Source organism: Bombus pyrosoma, linkage group LG9 (genome assembly GCF_014825855.1).
Source record: "Bombus pyrosoma isolate SC7728 linkage group LG9, ASM1482585v1, whole genome shotgun sequence".
Taxonomy (NCBI): domain Eukaryota; kingdom Metazoa; phylum Arthropoda; class Insecta; order Hymenoptera; family Apidae; genus Bombus; species Bombus pyrosoma.
The window spans coordinates 9321626-9336573 of NC_057778.1; the positions used below are offsets into that span (position 1 = coordinate 9321626).

The window sequence follows — 14948 nt, forward strand, 5'->3', positions numbered from 1 at the left end:
TTAAAATCGCATTGATACCGTACTTGATACGTTATCAGTTTGAAGATAGTTCAATGTCAACACTTATCCGAACGTTATTGCGTTTATTAGAGTTTGAGACTTCCCGAGGTTTCGCCATCCTTTCAATTAGCTTCATCGGGATTCGCAGGACGCGTTATCAATCCTTCGTATTCAATCGTAGCGTTGTTAAGTACAATAACGTTGTTAAGCGTGATAATCCAAACTGTGAAAGCGTCGATGGTTCTCTTATGGTGCTCTTATGGTACGATATTGTCATCGGGATAACGACCGTTAGAAAATAATTTGTGATAATAAAGGAAAAAGAGTTACATGGTAACCTGACGTAGAATCGCGGGTTATAGTGTGAAACATAGTGTTTTGCTAATTCCTTAACATAATTTATCGAGTTATTGCAGTTGAATTTGCGAGCTGTTTAATGCCATTGTTCATTTGTTGTTTAGCATTTTTAATTTAAACGATATCCTGGAAAAATCGAACTGTACCATAACGACGGAGGCTTCCGGTTTACCGCACATCCAAAGGCTTGCGAATTGTGGCTTCTCTCGCTACCAGTGAGTTTTACTATTGATTATTTGGTATAGATGTCTGGACATAACGCGATGGAATGCTTTTTTTGTTTATTTAGAACGTTTTATTAGTTTGGATACGGATCAACGGTTCTCACGTGATATCTGAACATGGGTATCGTTATTGATGCCAGGAGTCATGTTAACAGCATTCTACTCTATGATAGGGAATACCAGCTCGATCCGAGACCGGAGAAGTTCCCAACTGACTTACACACGAACGTATGACACGATAGATGTATAGTAGTATCATGACAAATGTATAGTAGACATGTACAATATCACAGGAGTGGCCTGCAACTCGAATTAGTAATGCAAACAGCATATGCGGTACATAAGATAGTTATACGGTATCTGGCAAGCAGATCTGATAATTTTTTACATTCCTAGAACTTTGTAACGTTTCTGTTAAATTAATGTTATTCTAACATTGTGAATTCTAAATCTTCGAATTCAATTGAACGTTAATTCTCCACCCGTGAAATTACAACTGCTTTTTAAAATTCATATGAAATTACTTTAAAATTTACTTTAATTTTCCCCGAAGCGTTGTTTGCATATGATGTCTCAAGTAATCCTATCAACGTGATCGAACGTTCGTCAAAAATTCTAAGAAGGAAAATCTTCGAATCCAATAAAAAAGAAATCAACGTTGGCGATATCAGTGTCGTCTAATTTACAGTGTTTCCTTTCTCAAATCTTTTGTAAATAATATTCCATGCAATACAGCTTGTATTATAATTACAGCTTCCATTAAAAAAAGATTAACACGTGGCACTCGGTTTCTTCTTAATCAGTTGTCTGGCCAGGAACGACGAATTATTTTCGTGGTACACGACACGCCCTAGAAGGGGTCACGAGACCTAATTACACAAAAGCGTCGTCCCCAAGTGTGAGTCACGTGTTCCACCGACGCCGGAACGTGTATCGAGATGGAACAGCACGTATGCTTGAAACAAAAACCCTTTGTAAGCACGAGAACTTTTCTGTTCGAAGAGACGTCCCCTTTTTGGGGACGTGCATTGCACAACTCGACTCGCACGCCCTTTGTGCTAAAACGTCCCCGTTTTGTTGGGCAATTCTGCAGAAGCTTGAAGGTTTAAATTCCCGCGTTTAAAAAAGCAATTCGTTCAAGTTTTTCTTTTTGTCTTTCCTATCGTCGTACCGGTGAATGAATATTTCAACGAAGATTTTTAAAATGGTAAAGCATAAAATTCTCGAAGAAAGAATCTACGACTGATTTTTGCCTTTCGCAAACAAATTATGAAAGATTATTACCCAAAAGAGAACTATTCCTATTGATATAGCGTTCGCTGTATATCACGAAGGAAGCTATTGCTCGTTTAAAATCAATCAGAAACACAAAAGACAAAGGCGTACTTCGTACAACCGACTCTTTCTCATCGGTCTCCCCTGTCTTCAACCCCTGCACGACAATCGACGTGTCCGCATAAAATTACCGTGAAACTTTCGCCTGTCCTTCGACTCAATTTACCATATAGGTTTGTTCCAATCGATTCTCGGCCAGCGGTTGTTCGTTAACACGAAAACTTGAGCCTCCCGATACGCAATAGCGGTCGAGGCGAAGTTAGTCCACAGTCCACGGTTAGTAAAGGCGAAACTACGGAATAAGTCGCTACTCGCTGGTGCTCGATGCTTCAACATACGGAATATCGTTTTCCGTTTTCATTGAAAACGAACAATTACTCCGTACTCGATACTTTCTTACGGAATTATGTGCGAAGGTAAAAAATAATTCCAGTCGATTCTCCATTCATTTTTACTTCGATCGGTTAACGTCAGAAACCTACCGCTTCGTTTTAAATCCTCTGTCAGTTCGGTCATTTTCGACTCACTTAGTCGCGTCTTTTTCATTACTTAAAAATCTATTTTGCAGAATGACATGTCGATCGATGAATAAGTTTTTCTTGAATCAGATAAATATATTTAGACCGCAGATTTCTATGCACTTGTAGCATATTTGAAAGCGCAAAATTGCACACAATGTAGTTGATATGAAATAATATATAAGATATCCAGCATATTAGTTACAAAAGGGATCTTTCTTTTTAATTACATTGTCAAAAACGTGAATTTGCGTAAAAATTTGTCTTAAAACGTTAAAAGTCTTGGAGCTTATTGGCACGAGACACGAGAGATTCGAGGATCGCGCTAGAGTTAGGCAAATATCGAAGTATTTACTAGCGAGTGTCTTCTATCAAATTGCTATAGTTGGTCAATCGTTTGATCTCTTGGTGCGAGATTAGGCTTGGAAACTCTGCCAGTTTTATTTCGGCTTGAACGTAAGCCGACTCACCGAGATTCGCGATTTATGGCTTCGTTCATAACCACGATAAATGAAAGTGTAATGGTCGGTCGATTCTCAGAAAATAAATCGCTAAGATTCGCTAGCAAATTATTTTAATAGGCAACGTTCCATCGGGTAATAGCTTGGAAGCAATTCAAACACTGTTATGTTTGTCCATGTCACAAATGCGAAAGATACACGCGATAAATAATTTACATCCTCGACTATAGTGCAAAAATCTAAGTAATCTAAAGAAAAGGGAAAAGATCGATATCAAAGTAAATATTAAATAAAAGCAAATATGTACAATATGTAGAATCAATATGATGCGATACCGCACTCTACCTTCGATAATTTTAGAAATCAATATTTCACCAACTCTCATATTTCTCGTGCAAATAATCTATTAGGTTGTCCGAAAAGTGTCCTTCTTTTACAGATACGTCTTTTACAACAACGCATCTTTATACAAACATGAAACCTAATCTGTCGAACGTTGTGATCTTTATTTTGATAGAACAAAATGGATCATACGAAATTCGATAAAATAATATAAAATGGAAAATGTTGTGCATCCATTGTTTCCTTATAAAACGAAAGAAACTTTTACGGACCACCTAATATAAAATATAAATAAAAGTGCTATTATTCATCAAATTTTCTGCTTGGATTATACTTCCCCAAATATTTATCCGCGTATTGACGTGAGATACGGAGCTTTGCCAATTCGGAAAAGGTAGTTTTATTGATATTTGTTGAGGTTATTAGACGTATAAACAGAGAAACGCGTGGATAAATTGTAAGGTAGAAAATATATTTTAATACAGAAGTGTAAGTACAAGTAAGAATACAATTTGAGCTGGTCCAGATCCGCACGCTAGCAGTGTTACCCTATAACTGAAAACCCCGAAGCTATCGTCGCCTGTCTACTGTTTATGGTCTGCCTTCGTCCCAGTCCTTTGTCTATACGCTGTCGATGGCTTGAGAAAACTAAAAACACCAGATGTAGAGTTTTCTTAGAAGTGGTGATTACTTCAACAATATTTATTCCAAAGATTATTTCATCGTGTTATTTATTACACGTTCGCTGTGTTATAAGAATTGAATTGATCTAATTAATTTGCTTAATAGTATATATTTGCTCGTTAAGATCATTTTCACGACTCAGAGAATTCGACTATTGTAACTTTTAAAATTCTTCTCTCGGACACGAGCGATTAATTCGCATCTTGATTCGATAGCATAAAAAGAACGATATTATGTATACCGCCAGCCATTAAGACACCTATCGATATTTATTTTTATTTTACTTTCATAGTCTTTATTTTCCAGTTACTTGAAACATAACATAACGATCCACCTCTTCGCTAATCATTATTAATAAAACGTAAGAGGAAACTCGAAAAAATTCCATCACGCGAAAATAATAACGAGTTGCAATTAATTTGTTTTGCAGACTGTCGAGGATGGTAGGCAGCGTACCGAGCGGATGGATGAGGAAGATCCTCCTCTTCCTGGTCCTGACGACCGGGGTCCTCCTCATCGCCATGTACGCGCACGCTCCGCCGCTTGCTTCTCTCCAACCGTTCTCGTCACGACGGTGAGTACGCGATAATAACGATGCACCGGGTAGCCAGGCGAACGAGTCGATACTCGGTCCTATTATCGCCTATTAAGCTTCACATGGTCGCCGTGCTGTTCTCGAGACGCCCGGATCGGCGCCATTCGATCGAACATTCTTTTGCACGCTGACGACGATCTTATCGTTCCCAACAGTCGTCGCGAATCTAATTAGAAAGAAAGAATGCAAGGTTTCAGGCGTTTATCTTTTTTAAATCTTTTTTTTTTTTCCAGTCACGTCTCGTCCTTTTTATTTTTGTTTCTCGTCCTTATCGGTTCCCATTATTGATCCAATTATTTATATACGCGATGTTCGCGTTATTGGTTTTTGGAGGAAAATAGGAGGGAACGAAATTTTATTGTCTTTTTTTTTATACGTAATACGATGACTTGATTTGGTTTCTTAATTTATCGTTGATTTTACGCAATGACGGAACCACGAATGTGTTTAGATTAACATCTGTAACGTGATTTCTGTGAAGGATTGTTGATAAGAACACGATAGGAACGCGTTATAAAAACGGTACGTTTAGTAAACTTTTGTACTTAAACTTTCCTTTATAATAGAAAATTGTAGCTACCAGTTGGAAACAATTCGTGGCCTTCTCATTAAGCGATAATCATGACAAATTAAAGAAAGCTATCGAGGCCATCTTTTTTGCATGTAAAATACAGTGAAACTCCGTCCTCTCGTATTTTTCTTATCGATGGAAAAAAATTGCTAATAGCGTGAAAATATCGCACAAAGTAACCCACGAAATTATTCACATAACACTTATCGCAGAAACTCTTTACGGATATGCATTATGCAAAACACGAACAAATTTTAACGTATTACGATATTCCGATAAAATTTCGAAATATTTCGTACAACGCGCGTAATATATTCGGAAAGATTTTCCATGGCAGATGTTCGAGTAGTTTCGCGAGCCACTTTATATTTCTTTGCTTCTTACGATTCCACGAATCCCTCCCATGCCCCGAAAAAAACGGACAAGCCGTTATTTATTTAATCTTTATTTGTACCTTTTGTTGCCGCATATCTCGTTTCGTTCATTACCTCCCGCACAACCGTGATCGACGTCAAAGACTGAAGGAGTTGCAACGAGGCTTGGTTACTTTCCTGGTCGGTAATGAAAGCACGAAGAAACCCGAGGAACGGCTCTACGAGTATCTGGAAGAGCCTAGGTAACGTCTTCCTGGACCCGGAGAGATGCCTGTATTTGTTAAAAAGCTTTCTCTTTTTTGTACCTCTGCCCAAGAAGTTTGTCCTCCATCTCCAAACGCCATCCGTGATTTTTCTTCTTCCCTCGGGGGATGATCCGTCATCCGCTTCATCGACTGTTCTTTGGGACACCAGCTGACGTCCGTCTGCTTTCTCTTTCGTGCTCTCTGCATGTTCATTTATCCGTTCATTTCAACCTTTGACTATTTCATTTGAATAATCTGACTTGATCTTTTCATAGTAGTCGTCGTGTTCGATTATTATGTATGAAGGAGAAACGGATTTTTAAATCTTCGAATGCGAATGTATATGTGATCGTAGGTATTCGAATATTTGGCAACTGTTAATTCATCTGTGATTATCATTATCGTAGATACGTTATCAATTTTATTCGTACGAATAAGCAAATACCGCGTGTTTTACGCAACCAGGAAAAACTACATACGTATATCGACGTTCCAGTGCAACGATTATGCAACTGCGAGAAAATAATTTTCCTAGAGACGAAGAAAAGTAATTTCATTTAGCAAAAGTTGGAATTAAATGTTTTATAAGATTACGATAAACAACTTGATCTCACTTACCGTTATTGCTACGAAGTGCGATAGCCAACAAGGTTATTTATATCTCGATAACGACGTTACCGCGATGCAGTGGCCAGGCGTGTTCGGAAAATTATGAAACTTTTATAGTAGAGAAATTAGATATGTGTAACGACTGGTAACGCGTTTATCTCGAAATTTTCACTTACGTCATTATTACATTGGAACGGCGATACGTATATCCTTAAAACATTTAAAAATAGAAGAAAAAGTCAGAGATCAAAATTAGATACTGTTTACATGTTCAATATTATTGCACTACTTTTACCTTCATACATCGATGCAGTTACAAAGTATAACAGTACCTTTTTTTAACATACTTGTTGCTGCTGACTCATGTGTTACGTCAATTCGGTTATTTCAGTTGGAAATATGTCGTGACAAAACTACTTGCAATTACAAAAGTAAACAGAATATTTATTGAACTATTTTACCTAACGAACATTAATTGGACAGTACGTTTGCGATAATTATTAAAATACAGACTATATCGAAATAGAGACTAACAAAGAGGATAAAATTCCAAGAATATAAGGTAGTTATTAGTTGCAACAATTATGTTAAAGGGAACCATGTATAATTTTTCTCGTACGTACAAATCAATTCTTTACATCGTTCTGTGTAATTATAGAACTGTTACGGTTGCACGATATAACAGTAAAGAGTATTTAAAAGAACTGTCTCTCTTCGTGAATCGCAATCGTCTCTTCCGTTGCAACGTTCTCGCCATTTTCCAGCCAGGAAACGCAAATAAATCATCATCATCATTGCGTGACTTGTTTCTAGACGGTTTATTTAATCGGAATCTATATATATACACGTATTTTTCAACGGTTGTGAAATTAGAAATTAACAATTACACCCTTTAACGTTTCTCTCTTATCCACACGGATAGGATTACACCTTGTCGTAAATTAAGCCATAATTGACGTACTTCCATTTATACACCATACACGTTTCAGGAAACAGAATAATACTTGTAGGAATCATGAATAAGTCGTGAACACGTCGTTATCCAGCTTAACGCCTTTTAATTAACGAGAGATTCTTTGAAAAATACGAGTATAATATCGAGGGTTCCTTTTGTAATATTGTACCAAGACTTTCACGAATATTTGTAATTTCATAATTAAGCGTCTCATGAATATTTATCAGGCTGATGTTATCTGTTCGATGGTAACATATATTTCAGGTTGTGCTTCACACGCCACTGCCTCGATCCTCGTCTTCATTCGACTTGCATTTCCCGTCTTCCAAGAACCTCCCGATCTATCCGAAACGTTTATCTAATCTTCACGCTGGATTCTTGTTTCGGTTATTTCCCAAATATTTCTGCCTTGTCGTCTACCAAACTGCAGACAGATCTCTTAGACTTTGCGTTAATTTCGCAATCTCAAGAAAGTTAATAACGAACTTCGTGTATACGTCTCTATATTCGTTCCTCTATGAATCCTTAGAATCAACGAAATTCCAGCGAAATAAACGAATAATCGTTAGCTCTGGAGTAAAAATGTATTTCTTCCATTTTGTAACTCTTTTTTAACGCGTTCACCGAGTCAAGCGCTACATTAGAAATTCCTGTAATTTCGAAACTTAGTTGAAGAGAAATCAATTTGCAGTTGCACCGGTTTTAGTTCTTGCAAATGTAAATATGGTATAGTTTACTTTCGACAAATACGAAACCACATGAAAGAGATAGTAGGTTTAGATAATGAAATTATGTTACCTCTTTCCCTCGGGTAACAGTTTTCATTTTTAATTTTACTCAATATCACTGGACACTCGAGGTTTATAAGAATCGATCGATCGGTTATTCGTTGATCACTTCTACGCCCGTAGATTTTAGTTCTCCACCTTATGAATCTTCATCACGGTCTTTCTTCCCCCTTCTTCGATTTTCCCCCGGCACTGCACCATTTTCCTGTATGCACACGTCACCTGGCACTCAGTTCCTCGTGTTGTGTTTCTCATACAATTTTTATTGTCGGGGTATTTTTTCATCTCACTCGCAAAAAAACATAATATCTTTAACCGCGTCGAATAATAACACGCCATTTAACTCATCGCATATTCATTTGGCTTTGTTCGTTCAACATTTGTTACGCGTTGTGTCTTTTCCATATAAATCTCAAAACGCTTTTGATACAAATGTTCGAAGTGATCGTGTCTCAAAATAAATCAGTTTCTCCAATCGAACTTGCGAACACTGTTCAGATATAATTATCATAATTTTATGAGAAACAGTTTTAGAGAACGAAAGAAGAAACGAGAGAAAGAAAATACCGACATTAAAATATAAAAGCCACCCTCTTGTACGTTCACCCCTACCATTGGACTCGTATCGCTTCTACCAACCCTGTCTGTTTGTCTGGCTATGTTTCATCGCAAAATATCCATTTGGTGCTTGTTAAAGTATCGTAAAATACGACGTTCCAAGGAAAAGTTAGGATAACAGGTGAAAAACAAAGGCAAATCGATGTCTTCTTTAAAATCTAACGATTCTTGTTGGATCGCAGAACGTTTCAGAGTCCGTGGTCCTGGGCCTGCGTCGCTGGAAGATGCGAGAGGAGAGCGGTCAGATCTTCGAGGACCTCGTTGGCCAGCTGTATCGCCCTCTGCGGCGGAAACACCAGGCTTCTCTGGCCCAGACCAACCGGAAACGTGTTCCTGGGCGAAGATAGCGTGATCATACACCTGCAGCAAATCGAATTCGTCACGGTGAACACTAGCGACCAGGAGACGAAGAACCTGTTGGAGCACGCCAAGGATGTTTTCATCGGTGAAGATCCAATTTTTTATTTTATATTACCGAATATTATTATATAATTTTATATTTTTTATCCACGAATTATGATAAGCAGTTTGTTCACGAATGGACTGAACGTTCGAGGATGTCCCTGATCGAAAGTCTCGGAACAGTTATTCGTTTATTAACCATTTTGGGACCAAGGCTCGCAGTATTGGACGCTTTGTGTTGTAGAACGATATCGTGCGTTGTGACTAGACCTTCTTTTCGCGTCAAGAGCAAACAAAGCGACGAATGACGCAACGCATGACTGTGGATCGTCGATGGTACATGACGTAATCACGTTTCGTTGCTTCAGCAATGAATTTATTTCACTTGTTTGTGGAAACAAAATGCATCAAACGCAGTCGAACGTGCATTCGAAGCAACTTCTACATCCAAACTATTGTCATCGAAACGATATAATTTAGGTGCTAAATCAGTCGTTGACCATGTAAAATTCAAACCATCGTTTGCTCCTCGTAATCTTTGAATATCCTCCGAGTCAGATTGCGGGAAGCTAGTTAGTATTTTTCGTTTCTTCTTTTTAAGCGAAGAATATCGACTCAGAGGCATATCCGCTTCTTCCGATTCGCGCGTCGAGGAATAATCAACAATACGTTTATAGTCAACGCAGATATGCAGCCATACAGACGTCTTTGGCTATCGGTAGCGGCGAAAAGTTTAGAAACTACTCGAGTTAACTAAACTTCGCTACTGATAGATTTAGATAAATAACTTTATTTACCGCACGTTTGAAACCACGATATCGCTACTGAAACTCAGGCCTCCTGTTTCAGGTAACATAAGAAGCCTGATGAAGGTGCCAAACGCGAAAAGCAGATCCGGGGTGGACGTGTTTGTCGTCTACCTATCCGCCGGAAATGGCAGAGCGATAGGGCCGAACTTAGACACGGACGAGTCGTATACCCTGGAGCTGATGCCTAAGGGGAAGATTCTCGAAGCTCGAATAAGCGGAAAAAGTTTCTTCGGCGCCAGACACGGTTTGGAAACGCTTGGTCAAATGATCTGGTGGGACGAGTCTGCCGGAAGGGAAGGAGCCTTGCGAGTGTTATCTCGCGCTTCTGTCGAGGACAAGCCAACGTTCCCCTACAGAGGTTTGCTGGTCGATACGGGAAGACAGTTCTTTCCCATCGAACGACTGAAACGTGTGATCGACGGAATGGCGGCATCGAAGTTGAACACTTTCCATTGGCACCTATCAGACTCGCAGAGCTTCCCCTTCGATTCAGCCCAGTTCCCCGAAATGGCCAGATGGGGCGCTTATAGCGGAGATCAGATCTATACGCCCGACGATGTGAAGGATCTCGCGGATTACGCGAGGATCCGCGGCATCAGGGTGCTCATCGAGATCGACTCTCCGGCACATGCTGGTGCTGGCTGGCAATGGGGTGAGTTTTCAACGGTTTTAGGGTGGAATTGTACGGCTGCAGGAAGGATATGTCTGGTTTGAGACGATAACTTGGGGCTTGAATGCTGGTGGTTAAAAAAGGAGAAATAAAGGATGGATATATAACCATCGCTGAAAAATGTCTGGACGATTCGCTTATCTCCGACAGAATGTAATTTAATTACTAATGATACTGCAGTTTATTGTACATTCTTGGGAAATTCTAAGATGCAAATATGCAGAAGAGTAAAATTCAAAGAGCTCGACTCATTCTTTTTGTTGCATAAATATAAATTTTGCATTATTATCTACGGTCTAGTGATCGATGTTTGAATTGAAACTAAAGGATTAACGTATACGTAACTTTGCCTGATTTAAAATTCAATCGTAACCTTTGTTCATCTATTAAACCTTTTTCTATTATTAACTTAACTGTAATCGATATAACACTGTTCTTCATTATCGAAACGTCCGACAAAAAAAAACACGTAATATCCTAAATGACCAAACTAGTCGGGCCTGAACGCATCATCAACTCATCTCAGGCCGGCGTTGATCTTGTTAATTTACTCAGGGACGGAGTACGGTTACGGGGAGCTGGCTCTCTGCGTTGATCAGCAGCCATGGTCGTCGTATTGCGGCGAGCCGAATTGCGGTCAGTTGAATCCCATCAACGAGCACACCTATCGAATATTAGAGGGGCTGTACAGGGAGCTTCTGGACCTGACCGAAATTCGGGACATCGTGCACCTTGGCGGGGACGAGGTGAACCTGGATTGTTGGGCACAGTACGGAAACATCACGGCCGCGATGCAAGCACAGAACATGACCGATCACCATGCTATGTGGGCCGAATTCGAAACGAAGATGTTGCAAAGGTTGGTGAAGGCCAACCACGATGAAACGCCAAAGGCTGTGATTCTGTGGAGTTCCCCGTTGACAAAGAGGCCTTACATCACCATGTACTTCGATCCAAAGATTCACGTGATCCAATCTTGGGGAGGTAGCAACTGGCCGGAAACACTGGATCTTCTAGAAGACGGTTTCAGAGTGATTCTTTCTCACGTGGACACGTGGTATCTGGATTGTGGATTTGGAAAATGGAGGGAGATCGGAGAAGCCGCCTGTGGCGAGTATCGTACCTGGCAAACTGTTTACAATCATCGACCTTGGAGAGATTACGCTCAGCAACATTTTAGCCTCGTTTTGGGCGGAGAGGCAGCTATCTGGAGCGAGCAGACCGGCGACGCGTCCTTGGGACCTCGACTATGGCCCAGGGCATCTGCTCTCGCTGAGAGATTATGGTGAGTGTTGACAAAATGTAAATAAACAAAGACTCTTCTTTCGATAATTCGATTGATAAAAGAGAGAAATCTGTGATAAAAGAATGCCATATATCTAAAAGAAATATTGGAACGTTACATGTTCCTAAGTATCTCTGTCGGGAAAAGATGTAAATCGAAGGAGAATGTTACCGATGTTGATCGATACCGAACATCGTTTTAAAGTCATTTTTTCCAAACTACATGATATTACAATTATCGAAACGTCTTGTATTTTCACTACCTATCTCTTAAAACGTTATTCAATTTCGTACAACGATAATCACGAAATAAATTTTTGTTATACACAGGAGCGACATGCCAACCAATGGCTACTCGACAGACGAAAGCGTGTACACGAGGCTAGCCGCACACATGGAGCTTCTAACCAGCCGTGGATTGAAAACAGAAGCCATGTGGCCGCAGTGGTGTTCCCAGAATCCCGGCAAATGTCTCTGACCGTTCGCTAGCCCGAACATAATCGCCTTCGTCTGGAATTGTACGCGTAGACACGATAATTGCGTGAATAGAAGACGTTACACGAGGTGGTTCTGCCCGCCACTTTCGCTAGAACACGCCGAGCTTGTAGATCGTTGCAACATCACCGTCGATAGGAGCTCGTTGATCGTTTTAACCGTGACGAGACCGAGCCTCTCGAAACTATCGGTTGTTCGATAACGATTTTCGTTCTACGAACCGATCCACGAAGATGTGGACGTCACGTGAGAGACATAGGACGACCTAGTGCGGAGTACTCGAGAGAAGCAATCGTCGAGAGTGGAAGAAGACGATGAAATTCCTCCTAGAAGTCAAGAAGCCAAATTGAAAGTCCTTGGTGATCCCTAGTTGGAGAATTTATTTCTACAGAAGAGAGGGAAGAAAGTTTTCGACCGTTTCACTGGCTTTTTCATTCTTGCCGGACGTTGAAGGCACAACGACACAAATGTTCTTGGGTTTCGTTTTTCTCCCTGGTACGAAAATGATATAGGCAGAGTATTTGATATTTGTACGAGACTATGTACGACAGATTATACAGGAAGGTAAAATGAACAAGGTCAATTCAAAGATACACAGAGCGCGATTTTTTAACGTTACGCGATACCTGGTCGTAGCTCGATGCCATACTTTTCGTTCGAAGTGCCTTTCCAATTGTAATTCTACTCGTTGTTGTACGATTTCCTGTGTAAACACCGAGTGCGTTCCTATTCAGAGATCTCGATGGCGGGCATCGAGATCGTCGCATCGTCCTCTCGTCTAATCTTACCACCTCTGAGTGTTTTTTTAATGCTTCGGAATTTTTCTAAGGTGCTTTTGACATTTAATTTTTAGTGTAAATAGCGGAATCTATCGTCGTGGTATTAAATATTCTATTCGTCTTTACTTATTTTAATAAACTATAAACCTATCAATTCTTATTTTAGCGATTATAAATTACACGTCTTATTTAAAGCGTTCTATATCGCAGGGTAATTTAGAATATTAGAGGAATTTTTTAATATCAATTATCTCAATTATTATACATATATTTTAATTCTTGTTACGAGCTTAAACGATGAGCCGAGAAATACTTCTATTTTTCCAATAAAAATTTGTATATACAGAGTGAGTTATAAACACATGTCTGTATTTCAAGCGGTAATCAACACACTGATACGAGTAAAAAATACTCAAAATCTCAATATATGTCTAACGTACATTAGTTTTCGAGTTATGGATGGTTGAAGAAGATTTTGTAAGCTTTCGCTCGTATATTCAACCTATACTATCTGATTAACGAAAACTCTCATTTCCTGTTACTTCTACTAAGAAATTAAGTACGACAAAAAGGTCTAGGCAAAGACATACCATCGAACAAAGCATAGAAACGGCATTCAAGGTGGTAAAATTAGAAAAGACAGTCCATACACTCGGTAAACGAGAAAAAAGACGTTCGACATAAGACACTAACGATCCTTACGCCTACTTTCCTCCATTAAAGGATTCCTGTGATCAGGAGACTGGAAATATACCATTATTTGTCACACGATAAAGCGAAGCGTGGCCGTCAGAAACGGAAATCAAACGGCGCCAATCCGCATAGGCTTCCCTCTTTAAACTGCCAGACCTAGGTCCTACATAGAACAAAATCCTACAAATACCAAACCGTATTCCAAATGAAGAACATAGTCGAATAATAAAATGAATTGCGTGAGAGGAGACGTTCAAGGAATTCCATTCTTTGGCATCATATGCGTATCCCTCGAAGCCAAAGAAACCATGATACTTTGTACGATAATTAGCTTCCCGTTCGTAACGAGGACCGTGAAGAAGCCCTGTCAGATTGTTATATATAAAAGAAATTTCTTGACGAACAAACATCGGGAATCGAGAGAGTCGTTCAACAATTCTTGAAGAATTGTCGCGGATCTGTAAGACCGAGCGTCCAATCCGTGCTTCGTGTCTTTTTTAATTAATTGTAAACACGTTCGGAGGAGTTCGTCTTGATGTTAACGAGATACTATCTCCGAGAGATATAAAAATGGCCTATTGATGATGAATAGCCGTGAAAATTTGTAAATAATACGATCATCGTATTGGAGGTGGCTGAAGAGCAACTAGATAATTAATAGAACGATAACGGGAGGAAGAATGAATCGTATGTACTTACTAACAACTTACCGACATCGATGGCTGTAAAATAGAAGTGATTTTAAGCTCGACCCTACTGGATCCGGTGCGCAAAATCATCCGCTGTGTGTGACGTCTTGCGTGACGTTTGTTGGATATTTTCGATCATTTAAAAGATTTGTAAAGGACTTTTAAAGCGAGAGAGATAATTTAGTACGTTGTCTGTAAAATTGTTTCGGTGTTTGAAAAACGTTAATGGAGAAACGATGAAAATTGCACGCGGATGATTCCCCAAGTTGATCTACGAAGGAATGCAATCTGTTGTAAAGTGTGATTGGTGTAAGTTTAACATAAAACAAATTTTGAATACACCGGTTCTCATCGTTCTTTTGTACCCCGGAGAATTTTTCCTCCTCCATCTTGTCCGTCCAGAAAGTCACGCTTGGAAATATGATTTCGATTGTGATTTCTTATGTAAGCG

The 14948-nt window shown here is 39.5% G+C and overlaps 1 protein-coding gene across 12 annotated transcripts in view; it reads left to right on the forward strand.

Annotated features, from left to right (window-relative positions):
- LOC122570715 (probable beta-hexosaminidase fdl) overlaps nucleotides 1-14838 on the forward strand; it is a 38635-nt gene extending 23797 nt beyond the window's left edge. For 4 of the 12 annotated variants that reach the window (XM_043733459.1, XM_043733458.1, XM_043733468.1 and 1 more), the window contains 7 exons: nucleotides 462-572; nucleotides 4352-4495; nucleotides 5605-5703; nucleotides 8859-9121; nucleotides 9928-10539; nucleotides 11113-11842; nucleotides 12172-14838. In XM_043733459.1, the coding sequence (XP_043589394.1) occupies nucleotides 462-572; nucleotides 4352-4495; nucleotides 5605-5703; nucleotides 8859-9121; nucleotides 9928-10539; nucleotides 11113-11842; nucleotides 12172-12319 (2107 nt within the window). In that variant the 3' untranslated portion in view covers nucleotides 12320-14838. Of the gene's footprint in view, nucleotides 1-99; nucleotides 263-461; nucleotides 573-646; nucleotides 810-2225; nucleotides 2333-4351; nucleotides 4496-5604; nucleotides 5704-8858; nucleotides 9122-9927; nucleotides 10540-11112; nucleotides 11843-12171 lie in introns of those variants that run through there. The other 8 variants (XM_043733464.1, XM_043733466.1, XM_043733465.1 and 5 more) reach the window with 6 other exon arrangements.
- The last annotated feature ends 110 nt before the right edge of the window (nucleotides 14839-14948 follow it).